The sequence below is a fragment of the Gobio gobio genome (assembly GCF_949357685.1).
Source record: "Gobio gobio genome assembly, chromosome: 12".
Lineage (NCBI taxonomy): Eukaryota > Metazoa > Chordata > Actinopteri > Cypriniformes > Gobionidae > Gobio > Gobio gobio.
In genome coordinates, this window is record NC_137105.1 from 48,801,521 (window position 1) to 48,826,087 (window position 24,567).

Below are 24,567 nucleotides of genomic sequence, written 5' to 3' on the forward strand. Positions count from 1 at the left end.
AGGGAATGTTATTTGTAGTCGCTCCTGTATCGCTCTTCTCTCCTCGTCATCTCACTAACACTCCAGTGGGCGGGGCTAAAGCTGTGATGATGAAGTGGGCGTTGATCTTCTTCTGCAGAGGCGTCTTTCTCCATCTATTACAGGCTCATTCCACGAGAACTTTTCAGGATATTCTTATAGTATGATGACCTCTTATATGTCAAAAGCTCAAGGAAAATTAGATTTCTCAGTTCATGACCCCTTTATACTGTTAAGTATGTCCAATTATTTCACTGAATATGTGAAAAACAATGAATTTTCAACTGAACAAATGTCCAATCTCTTTGTTATCAGGACTATCAGGAAGAGATCTCAGTGACCAAGGAGAACAAGCATCAGCTGGAACAGATGGGGGAGAGACTGGCTCAGGCCAGCCATGAAAACAAAGCTGCAGAAATCCAGTACAAACTCAGCAAAGTCAATGAGCGCTGGCAGCATCTGCTTGACCTTATCGCTGCGAGGTGAGGGGGTTTTGTTGGATCAGAAATTTTTACATTTACAATTGTTTTGCCTTTGTGTCTTTTATGCTCGTGAGAGAACAAGCACAGAATGTTTTAAATATATATTTCCAGATGGGTCAGTCAGTTCATTTGTAGAGTGTCATGTATAGAAATAGGGGCATGAATTGAGCTGTGCTAATGACCTGTGGGTGGAAAGGAAATATTTTGCACCAGCATCTTAAACATGACACCATGGTGTCTCTGGATATGACTGGGGCAGTCGAGTTGCCTGCAGTCAATTCTGAAAGCTTCTCACACGTGTGGTGTTGATTTCATCTGTGGCCCATGTGTGAGAAGGTGTCATCCTCCCTCTCTCTCTCTCTCTCTCTCTCTCTCTCTCTCTCTCTCTCTCTCTCTCTCTCTCTCTCTCTCTCTCTCTCTCTCTCTCTCTCTCTCTCTCTCTCTCTCTCTGTGTGTGACAGCTGTTGTCTTGTCTTGAGTTTTCCCTTAGAGTTTATAGCGAACGGTAGTAGATTGACATTTGGATTTAATTAAAGAGCTAAATGCAGATTGTTTTGCTTAAGCAAAAGTATCCACATTGCATTTCAGATCTTTCTCACACACACACACACACACACACACACACACACACACACACACACACACACACACACACACACACACACACACACACACACACACACACACACACACACACACACACACACTGAATGAGGACATCCCATAAACTTATATTGCTTTTATACAGCTAGTTATATACTATATAACCTAACCTTAACACACACTCTCTTTTTATACCATTTATACAAAGGAGAACGTCATCAAAAGAGTCATCAATTTAGCTCACTTATGAGTACAAATTTATCCCCAAAATAGGTACACATTTCCAATGTAATAGACTATTTATAGGCGCAGTATGTAAGTTTCACCACTAGAGGTCGCTTATTCAAAACAAAGGCGTAGCTTGATGGCGGCGTGAATGAGTGTGGAATCATGGGAGTTGTAGTTTTGACTCTTCACCTGCTACACTTGTTCACTTTGCAGTAAATCTAGATCGATATTAGAATATCATATTAATAAACACAGGATGACTAAATGACTGTTGCTCAATGACATGCAGTTAAATTGAACATATATTGTATGATGGAGAAAGCTCTCTCTGATTATGCTGTTATTAAAATAGTGTCTCTGAGGTAAAAACGTCACTTGCGGTGAATCAAGAAAACAAGCGATTCAAACAATAAGACTAACCGTGTTGAGCTGGAGAACAACGATCAGTTTTCAAACTTTTTTTAGTTTTTGTTTATATATATATAATGAGACGCACACATTCCAGTCCTCTGATCAGCACATGCTAATGACTGTCATCTTATTTTAGCCACAGCGGTATTTGTCACTCTCAGCTGCTCATGCCTGTGCTTCAGAGCAGTTCACACACACACATGCTCAGATACCCTACACACTAACCAGGGCAGTAGAGAAAGCCTGGACGAAAGAGAAGGTGAATTTTGACAGGGTGCTAGTTTTTCTTTCTTCTGGGACACTTGATTGGGAATATTAGGCTCAATGGTGCTGGAAATGGGCACTGATGACATGGCGGGATGCCATGGACAGGACTCAGATCTGCCAGAGTGTGACTGCGACATTAACAGGCAGGAAAAGATTTATTCACTTATCATTTACATATGACATATTCTCCTATTTCAATGCAGTGCTGGAAGTTGCAGTGTATTTGGTATTTTCTGTCATACTTAGACGTGAGAAATGAGTTTTATTAGTTATATGGATGAAATACGCAGTTTGAGATGTTTAAATTAAACTATATATGTGATTTGTTCAATTGTACACCTCGGGTTATTAAATTAAGTAAATGCTTTACAGTGCTGCATTGACCTTCCTTTGTTGCTGCGGTGGGTTTTGTTTGAGTGTGTCTGTGTTTTAGGAATGTCACACTGAACCGTTGAAATACCAGGGTTACATGAGGGCTTTATCTCACCAGGTCAAACTCTGTGCTTTTGCTAACTGCCTACAGCAAACACCAAAGTTTCGATCAAAGTGAGCTGAAGTTGAAACATGTCCACTCTGCATCAGTGCTCTTTGCTTTATATCTAATCTTTGTGAGATATATATCTGGAATGGTGGCACAGCTGAAACATGCTGGTATGCGTGAGTGTGACAGCGGAATTACAGGAAACACTGACACTGTTGGATTGTATTTGCAGTACAGCCTGACCTTGACAAGTGACGAAAGTAGCTTCATAAACCTTTTTTTATTGAAACTGTACAATGCAATGCAAATGTTGTGTTTAAGAATGTGTGAACTATACGTTTATATTTACAATGAAAATTGTAAATGCTGTTGTAAGCAGTATCATTGTAGAAGCATTATTTTCAGTAGAAAAGTAGAAATTAACAATATTGTTTTTTTCATGATCATTAATATATTTATGTCCAATAACTGATATTCAGATTCAAAATGACAACAATGAATAAAATAATAATCAAACTGCTATAATGCTAACTAAATATGCATTATTAGTAGATAATCATAAAATATTTATATTTAAATTTATATTGACAAACTTTGTTTTTGTCTTTGTTTTGGTCTAACTGTTAAACTTAAAATGCTATATAATGCTGTAAAAGTATTTCCAATCAAAATATGACTATTCAGAAAAACATTCATGAAAATTAATTGTGTACACACCCCATATATACTTATTCTTTGAAAGTACGAGTGGGCGATAAGACCAAAATCTTAAATCACGAAATGAGTCATTTTATTTCATGATAACGATATATATCACAATATAGTTATTTTTGCTTTAAATAAGGTTTTTATGATATCAAAAATTGTATCACCATTTTCAACATCATTTAAAAAACAAATACTAGCCTAAAAAAATCTCACTGAAGACTAGTAAACAGTGATAAAGAAAGAGCAAAGAAAACCAACTACAACAGAACAAAGACACAGACCTGAAAAACTTCAAGCACTAGAAATACGACATAAAAGTAATCAAATGTATAAAACACAATGCATAGTGTTTACTGTGTAAATTAAATATACCAGTACATTTATTCTTAATAAAGTTACAAAAGTGATTCAGTCAAGAGCAGTGAGAGATTTTCTCTTTTTGTTGTCTGAGTAGCATTAAAGGGATAGTTCACCCAAAAAACGAAATGTTGATGTTTATCTGCTTACCCCCAGGGCATCCAAGACGTAGTTGTCTTTGTTTCTTCAGTAGAACACAAATGAAGATTTTTACCTCCAACCGTTGCAGTGTGATAGTCGTATAATGCATGTCAATGGGGATATTTTAGAGTATGAGAGCAATGAGAGGAAAAACACACAGACATACGAATCCTTATTAAACCATGCGGCTCGTGGCGACACATTGATGTCTTAAGACACCAAACCATCGGTTTCTGCGAGAAACCCAACAGTATTTGTTATTTTTTTTACCTCTTATCAGACGAATGTCATCTAGTTTTCCCAGTGCCATAACTTCCGGCGAATAAGGTCAAAATACTGGCGCGATCAAAGATATATATACCTAGATGCCTCATTCGACCGATCCGTGCAGGCACTAATGAGGAATCTATGTATATATCTATGATCGCGCCGGTATTTTTACCTTATTCGCCAGAAGTGATGGCGCGGGGACGGCTGATGCAGAGCCATAGAAAAAAATGTAATACATTTTTAAATATGGATATTTTTCTTACACAAACGTGTCGATTCGCTTCAGAAGGCCTTTATTAACACCCCGGAGCCGCGTGGAGCAGTTATTCGATGGACAGATGCATTTTTTATGGACCTCAAAAACAGAGCAACTATTACTGCTATTATAAAGCTTGGATTAGCCAGAACATTTTTAATATAACTCTGATTGTATTCGTCTGAAAGAAGAATGTCATATACAATTTAGACGCTGTCACTTTAAAAGCGTCTGCACGGATCCAATATACTCGTGCGTTTTCTCTCTCAACTGTTAACATTCACTAAAGACATTCAATGACTCTGTTTGCTTGCAAATACATGTCACTTTGACACATAGGTGTGTGTATTTAACCGATCAAACCCAATTAGAGGTCAAAAATCCCTCAGTTTAGTTCTCATGCGCTCTATGAGCAGCGGCTTCATGTCAAGTCTCTCACACAGCGCTGAGAAAGAGAGAGCGCTCATATACTGAAATGAGTTCTCTTTCGTTGCCAATTGTGCTTTAATGGTTTAAAATCAGCTGTTTTTAAACTGCAATGCTTAAAAACGATACGCTTTTCGTGACCGCGCAGCACAGCAACGATATTATTACAATATTATTATTATTATTAAATTATATCGCCCACCCCTTTTTGAAAACCATCTTTTTTTTTTTAGAGAAAGCCAATATCAAGTTACCTGACTAAACATGAAATATGTTTGCACTGCACAATCCGCATTCAAAAAGCTTAATTATAGTACAGCTCGTAGAGTCATATCCATGTTCTCTGTGTTTGTGATTATACTTTATCTGAGTCCGAATCTGATGTTAGTTCAATCTGTCTCGGGTGTGTAGGGTGAAGAAGCTGAGGGAGACGCTGGTGGCCGTGCAGCAGCTGGATAAGAACATGAGCAGTCTGCGCTCCTGGCTGGCTCACGTCGAGACTGAACTTTCACGACCCATCGTCTACGAGACCTGCGACTCACACGAGATCCAGAGAAAACTCAACCAGCAACAGGTAACACGCTCAGGAAGGACATTCATCCACAGACAGTCACATGCAAAAGTCCCTGAGATATAAAAGACACACAAACTGACCCAGTTACTGTTTTAGCATCATCATGTGTCCTTACTTTACCCAGCAACAGCGAGCACACGTCATCCTCTTTCTGCATTACAGACACATTATCACATGGTTTCTTTATTGTTTTGTGCCTGATGATGCAACAAGATGAGACATATTTGTGGAGAAATGCATGACTGCAAGCTCCTCTGCTTAATAAAGTCAATGTCAAATGTATTTCTAGAGCAGTTTAAAACAAATTAGTTTGACCAAAGTGCTTTACATACACATACATTTCCTTCAACAACAACTTTAAAAACAAAGCAAAACAATAAGAGATTATATTCATAATTATAATACATTAAAATCCAAAGAAAACAAAGGATTTTTTAGGTTAGATTTAAAATCAGAAAGTGGAAGAGTATTCCACAGTTTAGGGGCAATAAGTTTTAGTCTTGCCCTAGGAACGATCAGCAGCTGATCAGAAGATCTGAGGGAACACGATGGGTTGTGTATGGACAAAAGGCTTGACAGATAAGTAGGTGCCAGTCCGTTCAAAGATTTAAAAACAAATGAAAGAATCTTCAAATCAATTCTATAACAGACAGGAAGCCAATGAAGAGACATTAAAATTGGGGTAATATGTTCACGCTTGCGTATACCCAACAGAAGTCTAGCCGCAGCATTTTGCACCATTTGACAAGGTTTCCGCGGGTCTTAAAAAAAGGTCTTACAAAGATTGGATCAGAAAGTCTTGAAGTCAATATCATGGCATTAAAGGATTAGTTCACTTCAAAATGAAAATGTCCGGATATTTTACTCACCCCCATCTCATCCAAGATGTTCATGTCTGTCTTTCTTCAGTCGAAAAAGAAATTAAGTTTTTTGAGGAAAACATTCCAGGATTTTTCTCCACATCAAAGACTTCAATGGCAAACAAAATGTTGAAGGTCCAAATCAATGCAGTTTCAAAGGAAGGGCTTCAGAGGCTCTGCATGATCCCAGACGAGGAATAGGGTCTTATCTAGCCAAACCATCTGCCATTTTCCCAAAAAATAAAAAATGAATATACTTTTTAACCTAAATTGCTCATCTTGCGTTGCTCTGCGATGTGCCACGGATTATGTAATCACGTGGGAAAGGTCACGCTAGACGTAGACAGAAGTACCGCCCGTGTTTACAAAGAGCACATGTCAAGACTTATACAAATGGCCTTTAGCAAAAAAAAACGGTAAAACAACTATGTCGGATGAAGTTGAAGATGGAGGGTTTTTTTGGTAAAGGGCATTTAGTCTTCGCACGTTCACTTGGGGCGGTACTTCCGCCTACATCTAGCGTGACCTTTCCGACGTGATTGTGTAATCCATGAGGCATCGCAGAGCAGCGCAATATGAGCAATTTAAGTTAAGAAGTATACTTTTTTTTTTTTAATGGCTGATGGTTGGTCTAGATCAGACCGTATTCCTCATCTGGGATCGTGCAGAGCCTCTGAAGCCCTTCCTGTGAAACTGCATTGATTTGGACCTTCAACATTTTGGTTGCCATTGAAGTCCATTGTGTGGAGAAAAATCCTGGAATGTTTTCCTCAAAAAACTTAATTTCTTTTCGACTGAAGAAAGAAAGACATGAACATCTTGGATGGCATGGGGGCGAGTAAAATATCCGGAAATTTTAATTTTGAACTTATCCTGTGAACTAATCCTTTAAGGCATTTTAATCAATTTTAGTGGCCGATATATTTGAGTATCATCTGCAAAACAATGAAATGAAACTCAATTTTTCCCAAAAAAATGGTGCCTAACGGAAGCATATATAGAGAAAATAATGCAGGAGCTAGAATCGATCCCTGAGGGACACCAACGTGAGGGGAGAAGACAAACCGAGAAACTTCTGTTTGCCAGATAAGACCTAAACCATTTTAGGGCATTTCCTTTAATCCCTCCACATGTTCAAGGCGAGAGATGAGGGTATTATGGTCTACGCTCTCATATGCTGCGCTCAGGTCTAGTAGCACAAGAATGGCATGATAGTTAAAACTTTCAGCAGCGCAGTCTCTGTACTATGGTATTTCCTAAACTGAAATAGAAGCTGCTGAAATGACCGTGATGTCTTGAGAAGCTCAAGTGTTCTGTCCTCTGTCTCTGTGCAGGAGCTGCAGCGGGACATCGAGAAGCACAGCACCGGTGTGGCGTCAGTGCTGAACCTGTGTGAGGTGCTGCTGCACGACTGCGACGCCTGTGCCACGGACAGCGAGTGTGAGTCCATCCAGCAGGCCACGCGCGGCCTGGACCGCCGCTGGAGAAACATCTGTGCTGTTGCCATGGAGAGGAGGCTCAAGTAAGTGTGTTTGCACTGTGTTTCTGAGCAAATAAATGCAGCCTTGCAGCATCGGAGACACAAACGTTTGAACAGTAGTTAATAAAGTGAAGCACAGAACAATCATTATTATTTCTGTAAAGGTAAGAAAGTTGAAAGTGAGCTGTTTAGGATAGTTAAACCATGCCTACTTGCTCATTGTATGCTGGTTAATTCAGCTGCTTTTAAAGGCACAGTATGTAAGTTTGGCCACTAGAGGTCGCTTATTCAAATCAAAGGCGTAGCTTGATGACGGCGTGAGTGAGTGTGGAATCATGGGAGTTGTAGTCTTGACTCTTCCCGATGGAAAGGAATCCGACGGACTCGGGCAGAAATCATGTTCGTGAATGTATTAAAGTTTTATTAGCGTTACGCTGGTATGAAGCAGGACGTGCTAATGCTAATGAGAGAGACCTGCGCCAAACACCGTCTCTGAGCTTTTATTCTGCTTATGCTGCAGTCGCCGCTTCCGCTCTTTTCATTGTGTGTGTGTGGGAACGCAGTGCTGTTTTACACGCTTAAAACAATCACACTAAACACATCTGAGTGTGTGAGAGTGATGTTATAACGTTACTCTGTGCGTTCACTCGGCAGCTGCTATGAGACACTTGTTGCAGTATCTAGATCAATATTAGAATATCATATTAATAAACACAGGACGACTAAATCACTGTTGCTCAATTACATGCAATTAATTTGAACATATATTGTGTGATGGCGTTTGAGATAATGTAAGTGCACAGGTCAACAAAATATATAACATTGTTCTAGTGGTTTTTGGATATTTTAATCTAAATATCTTACATATTGTCTTTGAAAAAGTAAATATTCCCAGGTAAATGTTCAGTGTGGACTGTGTAGACCAAGGGTGTCCAAAGTCGGTCCTGGAGGGCCAGTGTCCTGCAGAGTTTAGCTCCAACTTGCCTCAACACACCTGCTGGAAGGTCCTAGTATGCTTAATAAGACCTTGATTAGCTGGTAAGGGTGTGTTTAATTGGGGTTGGAGCTAAACTCTGCAGGACAGTGGCCCTCCAGGAGCAGGATTGGACACCCCTGTAGACTGTGTTTGAACCCCACTCTATGTGTTTCTGCAGGATTGAGGAGACATGGAGGTTGTGGCAGAAGTTTCTGGATGATTACTCCCGTTTTGAAGAGTGGCTGAAAGTGTCAGAGAGGACCGCAGCTCTGCCCAACTCCTCTGGAGTGCTCTACACCGTCGCTAAAGAGGAGCTCAAGAAGTTTGAGGTACTCGGAGATCCACAGAGAGAGTCACTGAGTCAGAGCAGCGATTCCCAATTCCAGTCCTTACGCCTCTCCGCTCTGCACAGTTTGTGTATCGCTCTTATATAACACACCTGAATCAGATCATCAGCTCGTAAGAGAAGAGCTCCATGAACTCGGCTGTGTCCCGATAGACCCTTTTCACATTTCCGGGTTTCTCAGAGCGGAAGTCGTCATAGTTGGGTTATAAATGTGTTATAAATGTACATATATTAAAAAAAAATGAAAATACAAAAAACCGCTGCAGGATTTACGATATTGATGACCGTTAAAACGCGTCATCACAGTCTGTGAAAAGGGTCTATTGACAGGGTCTATATATCTGTTGAAGTTCACTTCACTTGACAAAAAGCGTTTCTGCATCACTCTGCGACACAGACACAACTCAAGTCACACATATTAGAGTTGAAGATTTAATGCCATAATATACTTTGGACAATTAATTTTTAATTGTGATAAATTAAAGAAAAAAAGTGTGATTAATTATTTTTTTAATCGATTGATAGCACTAATATAAATTTAACTTAATCTAATCTGTCTAATTCAATTGCCCTAAACTGAATGATTAATGTATGTTTAATGTGAAAATAGACGTAATTTGTCAATATGTCTTTATTTTATTCAACCCGTAATCATGATAGTTGAATTGTAACTGTCGTCTCACACACTTTACACCTGCGAACAACTGCATGCAAACACACCTGCTTCGGATTTGGATCTCCCTTAAATATCCTTTAAAGGATTAGTTCACTTTTAATTAAACTTTTGCTGATAATTTACTCACCCTCATGTCATCCAAGATGTCCATGTCTTTCTTTCTGCAGTCGAAAAGAAATTAAGCTTTTTGATGAAAACATACTAGGATCGTTCTCCATATAATGGACTTCAATGGGCTCCAAACGGTTCAAGGTCCAAATGACAGTTTCAGTGCAGCTTCAGAGGGCTTTAATCGATACCAGACGATGAATAAGGGTCTTATCTAGCCAAACCATCAGTTTCTGCGAGAAACCGAGCAGTATTTATGCTATTATTTTACCTCTTATCAGACGAATGTGATCATCTCTGAGCTCCGCCATAACTTCCGCTAAGTGAGGTCAAAATATAGATGTATACGTAGATGCCTCATTAGCGCTTGCACGGATCAGTAGAATGAGGCATCTACGATCGATATATCTATGACCAGGCTCATATTTGTCCTCACTTAGCGGAAGTTATGGCGGAGCTCAGAGATGATCACGTTTGTCTGATAAGAGGTAAATTAATAGCATAAATACTGCTCGGTTTCTCGCAGAAACTGATGGTTTGGCTAGATAAGACCCTTATTCATCGTCTGGTATCGCTTAAAGCCCTCTGAAGCTGCACTAAAACTGTAATTTGGACCTTGAACCGTTTGGAGCCCATTGCAGTCCATTATATGGAGAGAAATCCTGGAAAGTTTTCATCAAAAAACGTAATTTCTTTTCGACTGCAGAAAGAAAGACATGGACATCTTGGATGACATGGTAAATTATCAGCAAAAGTTTATCTAAAAGTGAACTAATCCTTTAAGTCCACTTCGTAGAGCACATTTGAAGGGAACCCATTCCTCAACTAAGTGTGTCAGAGAGACAAACAAAACGTGTCGAGCGGGAAGGCACGAGGACTGGAATTGGGAACCCCTGGACAACTGAGAAAGGTACAGAGCCCCTAAAGGGACATGGTGAAGGGGAGGAAAAAATTTTCTGTTTCTCAGGGGACCAAAAAAATATTATTTTTCCTCCCATCTCATATTTTTTCCCACCACCATAGAAAGAAGCCTGAATAGAGACAAATATTGACAATAATCCTGTTGGAAAAGAAAAAACGATATCAAGTATCTGTCACCAGCCTGTACTAAGATGTCTCAGTCACCTCGTTCACTTTCCAGAGACTGGGTCAGTGGGGTCACCCCTGCATCCAATGGCCACAGTCCACTTTAACCTTTAGTCATTGATGACTTAAACAAATGCTAAATCCATGATTTATTTTTAAAAATGCTTCACATAACTCAAACAAGGTGTAGCTAGTGAGTTTCACCAGTGTGTTTGTGAATCTCACACACACAGTATGTAATGGTGTTATTTGCACGCGACGCTTCCAGCTGGTCTTACATGCATTGCTATTATATCCCAGGCATTTCAGAGGCAGGTGCAGGAGTGTCTGACCCAGCTGGAGCTGATCAATAAGCAGTATAGAAGGCTGGCACGCGAGAACCGCACAGACTCGTCCTGCCGTCTGAGACAGATGGTGCATGATGGGAACCGACGCTGGGATGTACTACAGAGGAGAGTAGCAGCCATCTTGCGCAGACTTAAGGTGAGGAATTATCAATTTTACGTTACATACAGTACTGTTTAAAAGTTTGGGGTCCGTATGTTTTTTTTATTCAGCTGGTTGAATTAATATTTAGCTGCACTGTTTTAAACACTATAATGGTAAGAAATGTTTCTTGAGCAGCAAATCATCATATTAGAATGATTTCTGAAGGATCATGTGACACTGAAGAGTAATGGATGCTGAAAATTCAGCTTTACCATCACAGGAATAGATTAGAATTTAAAAATATATTCCAATAGAAAATGTATTTAAAATTTTAATAATATTCAGGGCTCCAGACTGCGACTAAATGGTCGCATTTTGCGACCTTTTTTCCTGCTGGTGCGACTGAATTTGGTTGGGTGCCCAACTGATAAGAGCTGCCATTTCTGTTACATATGAGAAACATCGGACGGCAAACGAAAATGAAAGCGGAACGGAACCACAAATATCAGTCCACAAATCATAAAAATTCACCATGGATTTAATGTAGTAACTCCCCATTGTATTGTGGAAGAAATAGTCGAATGTTTTTTCTTTTGTTTTTTACATTATTCATCTCAGGGTTCGTACAAACCTTTTGAGAGTGAAATTCAAGCACTTTTCAAGTGTTTCACACTTTTTCCAGCAATTCAAAGCTCTAAATATTATCCAATTTTAATATTATTTTTTAGTGTGATGATTTGTAAAACTAAAAGTGTAAAGGTGCTGGCCACTTTATGGCTCTTATTTGACTTATTAGACATTTCCTCTCCTTAATATATGGAAAAAAGTAGGAAGTCACAAAAAAACTTTTCTTTAAATTGTGACTGGATTACACAGAAAACAAGTAAAGAGTGTTCCTTTTAGATCAGTATGATACTATAGAAGAACAATAGTACATTTAATAAGACTGGAATATTACAATTTTCCTTATAAAAATGTATTTTGTGCACATTACTGATGTTAATAAAAGTTAATTTTTTCTGCATAACAATTCAAGCTCAGCGCTTCACTGTTAAATTTCCAATTAACACACATGTACTATTATTAGTAACTGCACTTATTAGCAAAACAATAGTAATTTTATGATTAAATTAACCTTATGATAAATTTTCCTCCAGTGCCACCATCTGTAGAACATTTGAACTCTCAAATGTTAGTCTGGAGCCCTGTATTATCAAAGTATTTATTAGTAATACAGTGGAAATTTGGTTAGCATGTTGATTTATGGTGTGTGCCCCTGAATTTTCTGGTTCTGCCCCTAAAATTTTCAGTTGGGGGCCACTGTGCTCCTAGTGAAAAAAGTTAGTCTGGAGCCCTGATATTACTGTTTTTATAAGATACTTTTAATTATGTTCCTCTGAGAACGACTGATTCAGAACCTAAGCTACACAGAGGAGCAGTTTGGTTTATTGCCTTGTCCCACTTTTGTCCGTCAGCATTTCATTGGTCAGCGAGAGGAGTTTGAGACGGCCCGAGATGGTATTCTGGTGTGGCTGACCGAGATGGACCTGCAGCTCACAAACATCGAGCATTTCTCAGAGTGTGACGTTCAGGCCAAGATCAGACAACTAAAGGTGAGGGCTGTGTGTATACATTTAAAATATTAATTACATGTTAAAGATGTATTGCTACATGCATGATAGTCTCAAGGGAGAGTCTCGAGAAGTCATACTGGTATATTTTTCTGTTGATTTGAAAAATCAAGTACTTAGCAATATACCAGGTGAATTATGTTTATGATATGATAAACTATATGCCGTTCTCCACTGACGCTCTGTGATGTTCAAAGCGTTTCGACGGATGATGATTTTTAGAAGGCAGACTGAGATGGAGAACGGAACATGGTTTGTTTAACATTAGCAACACATTACTAGCGGTTTTATAAAGGCTAATCAAATTAGTTACCGTTGCAGAGAGTGATACATAACTTGTAGACAAGCCTGTATGAGTGATTGGAGGCGGGGCTCATTTGTATATCCATGGTGTATGGTGCATACTAAATGAAGCAAGGGTGTTTTCACTGGAAAATGTTTAAATATGCCATTTTGGTGATCAAAAATTAGTTTTAAGGGATACAATTATTGACTACAGGAGGACTGTTTATCACCAGTGTTGGGAATAACGGCGTTATAGATAAACGGCGTTACTAACGGAATTATTTTTTTCAGTAACGAGTAATCAAGCGAATTACTGTTTCTTCCGTTACAACGCCGTTACCGTTACTAAGAAAAAAATGCGGCGTTACTATAACTGAGCTCACTGAAGCGGTTTTCATCCGAACAGGCTCTCTGTCAGTCGGACCTGCAACGTGTGTGTGTGTGTGTGTGTGTGTGTGTGTGTGTGTGTGTGCGCGCGCGCCAGCCATGTGTGTTGGGGGTGGGTTGGGTGGTACACATAACGATGATCGGTGGGTGGGAGACAATGTTGAGGTTGATAGGTTGAGTTCACACACACACACACACACACACACACACACACACACACACACACACCTATGACGCACACGCATATGCACAGTCAGCGATGACAAGTCTGGAAGTATAAGCGCTACTTTTCCCTCGTTGAGGTGAAAGGTCAGAATGTTTATGTAACGTGCAGCTTATGTCCAGGAAGAAAGAGTCTCTCCACGTCAATGTCCAGTAATTCTAATCTAATGAAGCCTCACATCATCACAGGCCGCCACAACATGAGTGGCTAAAAACCCAGGGGATAACGCGAGCTCCATTACCAAAGGAGTAGTATAGTACTGATAATATTTACACAATATTTACACTATAGTAGGCCTACTGATAATATTTACAATAATGTATTGAATTGGATAGGTGTCTCTCACATTGTCCCACAGCAACATTACAATAGTGTACATTAATGTACAATGTTTTATAATAATAATTTATTCTATTTAGTGTCCAATTCATTCATTTAACATATTTAATATTGGGGGCATCCAAGTTATTTGACATATTTTTTTTGAGAAAAAAAGTTACACAGTAGTTACTTTCCCTGGTAATTAGTTACTTTTATAATAATGTAACTCAGTTACTAACTCAGTTACTATTTGTAAGAAGTAACTAGTAACTATATCTAATTACTTTTTTAAAGTAACGTGCCCAACACTGTTTATCACTTAAAATATCAATTAAAATGTGTATGACTTCACTTGTGATGTTTTGTGTGCCCCAGGCGTTCCAGCAGGAGATCAGTCTGAACATGGGGAAGATGGAGAGTGTGTTTGGACAGGGGGAGGTTCTGATGGAGAAGAGTGAGCCTCTGGATGCTGCTGTCATAGAGGAAGAGCTGGATGAGCTGCAGAGATACTGCAGGGAGGTGTTTGGTCGGGTGGAGCGCTACTACAGGAAACTCACACGCCTGCCGGTGAGACATCTACACATGAAGAGCACAGAGGGGCTGGGCGGGATGATGATATAAAGGGTCTAACGTTACACATTTATATTATATTATAATATTATATTGTTTTTAACACAGAATGTGTAGCACATTGGGGTGTAACGGTACACAAAACTGACGCTTACCTCGGTTTTGAAGTCACGGTTCGGTACGGGTTCGGTACAGCAGTTTTACAAAATTGCTTTTTATTTATTTTTATCAAACAGTGGTTTACTGAAAAAAGTGTCTGTCCTTAAATGAATTAAATTAAAACTAAAAGTTTATTGAAGATATTGCTGTAAACTATATAGGGAGCCTTTAATTGCACATTAATATTAAAGGTTCACAACAGAGCCCAAACTATTAGCCTAAATTCAGTTGCTATTTATTTTTAGGTATAATAATCAACACTCAAATAAAAGTATGCAAACATGTAAACTTAAGGCAGTTTTTGCAATAACTTCTAAATCTAATTGTAAAATAGTTTTTTCTCTAATTCGTCGTTGAAATATAATCATTTATACAGTGTCATTTTCATGACAGGTTCATTTAAACATACATGAAATGATCAAAAAGTACATCATTAACAGGTTAAGTTGAATATAATGAATTTATAGGCTAATATAGGTCATATATTTAGTGAAAGAGTTGATTTCTCCAGTGAACTAACAGCTGTGGACACTGAATGATTGCCTGAGGTAAATGTGATGCTACGTGACATTTAGTTTACAAGCAGTTATATTGAGGTCTTTCCGCGGTTGAAACACTGATTGAGCGATTACACCACATATAACTCAACATACCTTCAGATGTTCATTCATGTTTATTCTTTAGGAAGAGATGATCGATCACGTTCCCAGATGATCGCGATCGTGATCAATGATCAGTCACGCCACATTAAAGAGCGTCAAAACGACATTTATCGTTTGAATTTTGTGATTAAATGGACTGAATGCTTAATATGTTCGTGTGGGAACTCGGATTGAAGTGTGTTCGGCGCTTAAAACAAGCCGACTGTTAACTGTTCAAGATTGAATTCGGAACCGTTCGGTACATGTGTGTGCACCGAACCGAAATCCCTGTACCGAAACGGTTCGGTACGAATACGTGTACCGTTACACCCCTAGTAGCACACTTTAGAAAGAAACATGCATTAATCTGAAAATAAAGAGCAGGATGTGCATTATGTGTTACGTTCAATAAACCGTTATTGAACTCTGATCCCGAATTCAGTTCTCTTTCATGGCATTTAAATGGCCAAATACACACGCAATTATGTGAATACACCTATCGTGGAGTATTGATGTAAACACAGTCAGCTATGTCTTAAGTGAACATAAACAGTTGGGATGAAAACCAGATGTGTGTCAGTTTATTAGATCTGTGCATTCGGTCTTAAAGTGACAGCAGCCTAATAAACCTGCTGCTGTCTGGGTCATTAAAGGCACAATATGTACGATTTTTGGATTAAAATATCCCAAAACCACTAGAACAATGTTACATATTTTATTTGTGTACTTACATTATCCCAGATGTTTCCAAGAATGTTTAAATCCAGAGAAATAATCAGCATGAGCAGAAGAAGAGGAAGCGCTCGTCTCTCATTAGCAATTACTCAAGCGTCTCGTCTTCATACTACAGTAACGCTCATAAATCTGTAATACATTCGCTCATGAATATGATTTCTGCCCGAGTCCCTTCTGATTCTTTTCCACCGGCTGTAGAGGTGAAGACGACAACTCCCATGATTCCACGAAATCAAGCCGTCATCGAGCTACGCCTTTGTTTAGAATAAGCGCCCTCTAGTGGTGAAAATTACAAATTATGCCTTTAATCTTTTATCAAACAACAAAAGACAAAGAGTAAATCACTCACTCATCTTCACTGAATAACTTTTGTATCTTTAATAAGGATCAATGTATATTTAATCCATACAGTGAATTTGATTTTGCCTGAGTAAAGGTGGTTCTCACTTTCGTGCTACCTGTTTGTTCGCAGCTAACCGATGATGAGTGTGAAGGCTCAGATCGTGAACTGGAGTCAGGTGACCTCTCAGAGCTTCAGTGGAGCGAGGATGGTGCCATGTCCCAGACATCTAGCAGACCACCTTCAGTTGCCACCGCTCATGCTCGCACAAACGGCTCTGGACGGGACACCCCTGCCAGCGTAGACTCCATCCCTCTGGAATGGGACCATGACTATGACCTGGAGCCCATGGGCCACACCATGTCTTCTGCAGAGCGGGGTCGACAAAAAGATGAGGATGAGGAGTTAGTGTCTATGGCCACTGCAGCACTTACAAGTGAGTGAGCTTGACTTGAAGGATGTTCATGAGATACTGCTCCAACTGAGTGTCCCAGCACCCTGAACAGGTCTTCTCCATAAACTGTTGGTTTGTCTTGTTGTGTATCTCTTTTCCACAGACGTAGTGATTCCTGAGAGCCCTGAGGCTTATATAAAATTAACAGAAAACACATTGAGGTCCTCCTCTGGTAGGCAATATGTTGTGGCATGCTAAATGAATGCTAACTACACTGCATGCTGAAGCGTCCTTTTCAAATATCATATTGCATGAACTGCACAATTGCATGATTTTTTTTTTTAAGACATTCTGTTGCGTTTCCCAACTTTAAAAGCCTTCTCATAGCAAAGGATGCTAATAGGCATTAGAGATTTGAAGAAAAGGGAGAAAGTAAAGTTTTAAAGCGCCTCTTTGAAAATAAACCAAAAGAGAGACTTGATCATTTGATGAGAGATACTCCAATTGTACACCAAGAGATTCGAAGTGTAGTCCAGTGGAAATAATTCATGGGATATTGTTCATTAAATCTAGAAATCTGGCCGCTGCATCTAATGTATTTAATATATCGAGAGCAATCAATGTTGAAAACGGTTGTGCCGCTTAATGTATTTTGTGGAAAAAGTGATTCTTTGATGAATATAAAGCTCAAATTGAAAGCTTTTGTAAGATTATAAATGTCTTTCCTGTCACTTTTGTTCAATTTTAATGCATCCTTTCTGAAGAAAAGTATTTATTTCTTTCACTTCTGTAAAGCGGATCTTGTCTACAGTGGCAGAGAGAGCTCATGCTAATAGAAAAACACCAGCAAATTAAGAAAACATCATCAGTTTGACAACACATGTAGGGCCGAATGATTCCAGCGATGGAGAAAACACGGATGGAATCACGGAATCCAGTCATAAAACAGAATTTATTTGTATAACACGGAATTTGTAAATTTTCCGATGAATAAATAAAAAGCCAGTACATCTTAATTTAAGTCAGTACACTTCAATCAAATCATATTACTTAAAATTGTGACAGAAATATATTACTGTTGTACAGTAGAATTTAGCTACATCTCAGTGTAATAATAATACTAACACTAATAATAATAATAGTAATAAATTATTATTATTAAAACAATTGTTGTGCTATTTTGATAAAAAATGTCATTTCATGATTGAAAGATAAATTAAATTAATGTTTTATGACTTCATTTGACTGCCAGAAAAATTCAAATACACAACAGAATTTCAGATTTTTTTATTTATTTTTTAAATAATAAATTATTTTAATGAATTCAATTAATTAGACGTGCTTTTTGATTGTTAAAATGTAATATCCATTCAAATAGAATCCAGAAAACAGAAGTTGGTTAAAAACAAACAAATTCATAGGGCCGTAAACATGTCATTTTTATTCAACTTTTAATAAATTGATAAAGTTTCATGATTTCAATTAATTAGGCATGCTTTTTGGTTGCTAAAATGTAAAAATGGACTCCCAAAAAAAATGGAATTTAGGAAAAAATTAAACAGATTTCATAAGGCCCTAAATGTGCTGCAAATACCCACAATACAACCAAATACAGAAACATGCTGCAAATACTCAATAGAGAGAGAGCGACGCGGCATAATCTAAAAACCACGCCCACCGGGGCAATCTTTACGCAATACAAAGTCAATAGAGAGCGTTGGATTGTCCCATTGTGAGTATTTGCAGCACCTGTGTTGTCAAACTGTTGATGTTTTCTAAATTTGCTGGTGTTTTTTTCCTGTTTGCATGTGTTTTCTTCAGTTGCAGCACGTTGAGCTCTCCTGGCCAAATGTCCATTCCTTCCAGCATGTAACAGTCAACATTGATATTTTGTTTAATATTTCTAAAGATATCTTAAACACAGAGCCAGTAAGTTCTCTGTATAATATTTACACTCCATATTCTGCGAATAACACAAATAAAACTTAACATATTTTAAAGCTTACAAAACTCCTAATGCATTCACAGTGTGATCACCGAATGATCCTTATTTTTTATTGTGGTCATGTGACATCCCGTGTTAATCAATACATAAACTCCTGCAGGTGAAGCAGTTCGATTATTAGACAATATGCTGGACAGCAGCCGTTACAGCCTCCAGCAGACAGATGGCACTATGGCTGGCCACGACTCCTCTTACATTGGCTATGTGAGTACAGATTGGATGTGCTGCTCAGTTTCGTCTGTAATGGCCGGTGAATGAGGCAAAGTTAATAAACGTTTGATTTGTGTCTTTGCTCTGCACAGATGCGGCTAATGGATGATTGTCATGGCAGTCTGAAAGCGGTCAGGAGGGTTGAGGGGGAGCTGGAGGAGGAAGAGGACAATCTGTCAGGCCTGAGCAACCCTGATAACACTGAGACACAGAGCACAGGTCAGTCCAGCACAGAGTCCAGCGCTGAGGCTGCCGAGTACACTGCGATGTTTAAATTTGATGCTATTGTGGTAATTGTCATATTTCAGGAGTCATTGAGCGCTGGGAGCTGATCCAGGCCCAGTCTGCTGATTCAGATCACAGGCAGAGAGAAGACCTGGTGCTTTGGCAACAGATGACCTCTGACCTGGGCACCATGGAGGCGTGGCTCGGCCAGGCCGAGGCAGAGTTAGCAGAGCTGAGGGGGAAAGATCTCAGTGCAGATATACAGACGATTGAGCAGAGAATTCGAAAACTCAAGGTTTGTGTTGTCTATTTGGTTTACAAGAACATATTTGCACAGTTGTGCTCCTTCCTAATGCTATTGGTGGGCTGCACATTTGGCCCATAGCATCATTACAAACAATATTTTCTGTTTGTAGTCTTAAAATACGAAGAATTTGGATAAACAATTCAACATAGAAGCCAACAATATTATTGTCACGTGACCTTTACGCGCCTAATCATGCTGTTCACCGAAGGCTGTTATGCTATGGGTTCCCTCTGGAATAGATAATGCGATTTTTAAAAAAAGAAGCAGTTTTCAATTGAAGAGTAAAATAAGGTCTGTGGTTAACGCTACTTAGAGAGCCTTTCCTGCTCTATAACATAAATCGAGAACCGCTATTCTAAAAGCCCATTAGAAATCCCAGGAGGACCCATGGTGAATTAGCCTTCTGGGTTGCCCTACACATTGGCATCATGACTTTGGCTCTGTTGAAACTAAAAATAAGATGCCTTCTAATTTGGCAAGGAGTAAGAATTATTAATATTTCTGTTCAAACATTTGGAGTTGGTGAGATTTTTGTTTATGTTTTTGTCTTTTAATGATCATCTAGGCTTTATTTATGTGTTCAAAAATACACAAAAAAACAATATTATGAACTTTTTTTCTATTTTAACATATTTCAGAATGTAATTTATTCCTGTGATGGTGAAGCTGAATTTTCAGCATCATTAGGGGCCAAGCACTGAAGCGGGGTAGGCATCTATTGTAATCATTGGCGTTCTTCTTCCGTTATGGAAGTGTATGGCATCCCATAGAACCACTTGCGGGAAACTTATTAAATTTAGCTCACATATAGAAGACAGTCTAAACTGTCCCCATAGCAAATTTGGAGTCTCTAACTCAATCCCTCTAGCGCCACCAACTGTCCAAAGTTGCACTAACGTTAATGATAACTTTTGAAACGTAAGGGATAGAAACAAAATTCTGATTCCTTGGCTCAAGACGATTCAATTGCAGATTTTCCTGCCATTTTGAATTTTGCAAAAAGCCTACTTTTTATAACTCCTCCTAGTCCGTTGCTCCAAATAACCAAATGTTCTTGAATAACTTGTGAACGAATTCGATGAAGAGCACGCCAAAATGAACGTGAGGCTATATCTCTGCAACGCTTTAACATATTCTGACCAAACTTGGTGTGTGTTATGACAACCTGAGGCGACCTGTACAGTTTCGGCGCAGTGCCACCTAGTCGTTGCTTATAACTTCTGAATGGTGGCCAAAACTGGTCTTTTTAGTTGAACGATACCCAATTTTCCCATATCTGCCATTTTGAGCGTCTGCCATTTAGAATTTTCTCGTAAAACGCTATATTTTACAAACGCATTGGCATATCATTATGAAACTCGGTATGTGTCTTCGGCCCCACTCCATTACAGCATACAAAATGTTTCGGGGCACCTTGTGGTCAAAAGTTACAATGAAATTTCCAAAAATGCTAACAACTTTTGATTAAATTAGCCCATTGTAATGAAACTGGTCTTAATACATTCCTTGGGTCATGCTGAGAACATAGAGTAGGACGAATTTCCTGTCTGCCATTTAGATTTTCTTTAAAAGCCTACTTTTTCGAACTCCTCCTAGACCGCTTGTCCGATTTTCACCAGTCAGATCATCTTCAGACCACGCAGACAAAAAGTTATGAATGGTTTTGATATACCGCAGCAACAAGTTTGATGGCATTATACCAAAAATGACTCTGAGGCTGTATCTCTGCAATGCTTTGTCAGTGTCACCTCACTCTGACCACAACACATCAGTTTCGTAACAGCACCACCTGTTGGTCGAAAGTGACAAACCATTAAATCACATTACTAGTGATTGTATTTGATTTTTCAGGAATTTTGCCCAAAATAATCGTAATTTGCTTTTAATTGCTCATTGTTGCAGTTGGTCTGATGCCCCCAGCCATGCAGTCATCACTTCTTGTGCCTTTTTTGTGCTTGGCCCCTTAATGGCTGCTTGCATCTATATTTACACTAGTCTTCAGTGTCACATGATCCTTCAGAAATCATTCTAATATGCTGATTTGGTCACAAGGCAGGCCCACGTCCTTGTATTATAAGTGGTGGCCCAAAATCTCATAAAAAAAATAATGATTTTATCTTCTTTGTTGCTGAAAGTACAAATGTACCATTTCGTATTACTGTAAATATAACAGTTAGTCATGCCCAAGCAGTAAACAGATACATTTGGCACTGAAGTGCCTCCATATGTGGGTAAAATGCTGTAAAACAAGTCTTGCTCACACAAACACACACTGACATTTCAAATCAGGCAGGATGTCAGCAACCGAAATGAACCAGAGGAAATCCACAGCATCCCGTTGACCCACATACAGAGTCTGTTAAAGTCTTGGAGCATCTGATTTCACCAGTCTATTTTTATTCACACACACACTAAAACTTATATAGCCCAAAGACTGTACGCTGACCTTCCCTTCAGAGCAATTTAACAACCGAGATAAACAATTGAAGAACTGATTAACCAAAACAAGACTTGCACTTACATACACATCTCAATGCAATCTCAAAAACCAAAACACAACTTTCCAACACAAACCCTTTGTTTTTGTCTCAGCAGGAGTTACAGAAGGCCATGGATTCCCATAAGTCCAAAGTACTGTCCATCAACTTAAATAGCGTTGCACTCCTCCAGTCAGACTCAGAGGAGAGCCGGGAACTGAGAGCGAAACTCAAGGAGATGAACTCACGCTGGGATCGAATGGGAAAATCGCTTAAGGATTGGAGAACAGCGCTCCAGGATGCTCTGATGCAGTGCCAGGTACATGTTCATTACCCATCAAACTTTATTTAAAAACATTTTAAGTGATACTTTTATTCAGCAAAAATGCATCAAATTGATCAAAAGGGAGTCACAGTAAAGACATTTATAATGTTACAAAATATTTCTTTTTCAAATAAAATCTGTTCTTTAGAACTTTCTATTCATTAAATCCTGAAAAATAATATATCACAGTCTCTTTAGAGCATCTTCAGTGCATCGAACGATACACAGTTTTGCCCTTATCAGCCATTTTGGGTGTCGGCCATTTTGAATTTTATCGTAAAATGCTATATTTTATGAACACATTGGTGTATCGTTACGAAACTGGACAGTACTCAAAAAGTTTCATCCACCTGGTGGTCAAAAGTTATACTGAAATTTCCAAAAATGCTAATATCTTTTAAATTAGTCCATTCTAATGAAACTTGGGTAATGCCGAGAACATGGATACCAATTTTGCCATAAGCGGACGAACTTCCTGTCTGCCATTTTTATTTTCTTTAATAACCTACTTTTTCTAACTCCTCCTAGACCGTTTGTCCGATTTTCACCAAATTCGAGTCAGATCATCTTCAGACTGTGCCGACAAAAATTTTGTGGATAGATATGATGCCTTGATGCCAAAATGACTCATTGTCACCTCACTCTGACCACAACACATCGGTTTCATAACAGTGCCACCTATTGGTCAAGTGATAAAAACTAAAATATTAAGCAGTTTTTTAACATTGATAATAAGAAAACGTTTCTTGAGCATCAAATCAGCATATCAGAATAATTTCTGAAGGATCATGTGACACTGAAGAGTAATGATGCTGAAAATTCAGCTTTGATCACAGGAATACATTATGTTTTAAAATATATTCAAATAGAAAGCAGTTATTTGAAATTGTGATGATATTTCACAATATTACTGCTTTTAATGTATTTTTTTAATCAAAAACATAAAGATCTGACTGACCTCAAACTTTTGAATGGTAGTGTACATTAAAAACACACACACACACACACACACACACACACACACACACACACACACACACACACACACACACACACACACAGGCAGATACTGACACTCACTCACACACACGTTCTGCTTTTCTACAGGAGTTTCATGAGCTGAGTCATGGTCTTCTTCTCTGGCTGGAAAACATTGACCGCCGGAGGAATGAGATCATCCCGATCGCGTCAGGGCTAGATCGCCATAGACTACGAGCTCATTACAGAGCGCTAAAGGTACCTCTGACAGGACTTTTTGGTATGGATGGACATAATACAAATTTGCCTACTATGCACCCAATACTGCATGCAGAGTAAAGATTAAGAATAGTATGTCTTAAAGTATGTTTTTTGGCATTACATTATGAAAATTGGAGTTCATCCATAGGCAAAACATTCTTAAGTTAACCAAGCAGAAGTACATTGATACACATTTGTCTGCAGCAAATCCAGCGGGAGCTGACGGAGACTGAGCAGAAGGTGGACAGTCTGCAGGAGCTGTCGGGGCAGCTGCTGGTGCAGGCACATGGCAGCGAGTGTCTGGAGGCCCAGGAGAGGGTGCACGTCATCGGGAACCGTCTGCAACTGCTTCTGAAGGCTGTCCACACCGACCTGGAGCTGCTAGAAAAAGAGCTCCAGACCTCTGGGAACAGACAGGTCAGTCTGCAAGCACATTCATTACCTCTTCATCTCTTTAATGGCCGGTTTGACTGATCAAAAAGGGGCTGCTTTTCCACTGTTGGGCCAGTGCAAGCCAGGGCTTTCAACGGGCCGGGCCGGGCTAAGAGCCTCGGTCCTAAAGCACCGAGCCCAAAACCTCCCTGCGTTTCCACCGTCGGGCCTGAAGGTCCACAGCGCTTCACTAAAACCCGCCCGTAACACACCTCTCTGAACAACGTCACACACATCATCATTTCACCAACAAATGTAGGTTTTATCAAAAAACGAATCAGAAAGAAATCACTGGAAACTACCGAGAGCACAGAACCAACATGAGAAAAGTGCCGTTTGTTGGCATTTTTATCGTTTACTTAAAGATTTAAAACCCAAGCTTCGATGTTTTACCACAGTTTTACAATAATACGTGATACATTGATCATAATGAATTTGAGTCAAGATTGCACATTAGTCAGAAAAAAAGTTATTTCAC

At 39.0% G+C, this 24,567-nt stretch overlaps 1 protein-coding gene across 1 annotated transcript in view; it reads left to right on the forward strand.

Annotated features, from left to right (window-relative positions):
* The window catches only part of syne1a (spectrin repeat containing, nuclear envelope 1a), a 248,224-nt gene that overhangs the window by 218,281 nt on the left and 5,376 nt on the right, over positions 1 to 24,567 (forward strand). The window contains exons 129-143 of the mRNA XM_079830658.1: positions 334 to 500; positions 5,060 to 5,222; positions 7,417 to 7,604; positions 8,717 to 8,867; positions 11,055 to 11,237; positions 12,659 to 12,796; positions 14,406 to 14,597; positions 16,608 to 16,911; positions 17,033 to 17,101; positions 18,975 to 19,078; positions 19,177 to 19,303; positions 19,393 to 19,604; positions 22,212 to 22,412; positions 23,526 to 23,654; positions 23,862 to 24,074. Coding sequence (XP_079686784.1) covers positions 334 to 500; positions 5,060 to 5,222; positions 7,417 to 7,604; positions 8,717 to 8,867; positions 11,055 to 11,237; positions 12,659 to 12,796; positions 14,406 to 14,597; positions 16,608 to 16,911; positions 17,033 to 17,101; positions 18,975 to 19,078; positions 19,177 to 19,303; positions 19,393 to 19,604; positions 22,212 to 22,412; positions 23,526 to 23,654; positions 23,862 to 24,074 — 2,541 coding nt within the window. The remainder of the gene's footprint in view (positions 1 to 333; positions 501 to 5,059; positions 5,223 to 7,416; positions 7,605 to 8,716; positions 8,868 to 11,054; positions 11,238 to 12,658; positions 12,797 to 14,405; positions 14,598 to 16,607; positions 16,912 to 17,032; positions 17,102 to 18,974; positions 19,079 to 19,176; positions 19,304 to 19,392; positions 19,605 to 22,211; positions 22,413 to 23,525; positions 23,655 to 23,861; positions 24,075 to 24,567) is intronic.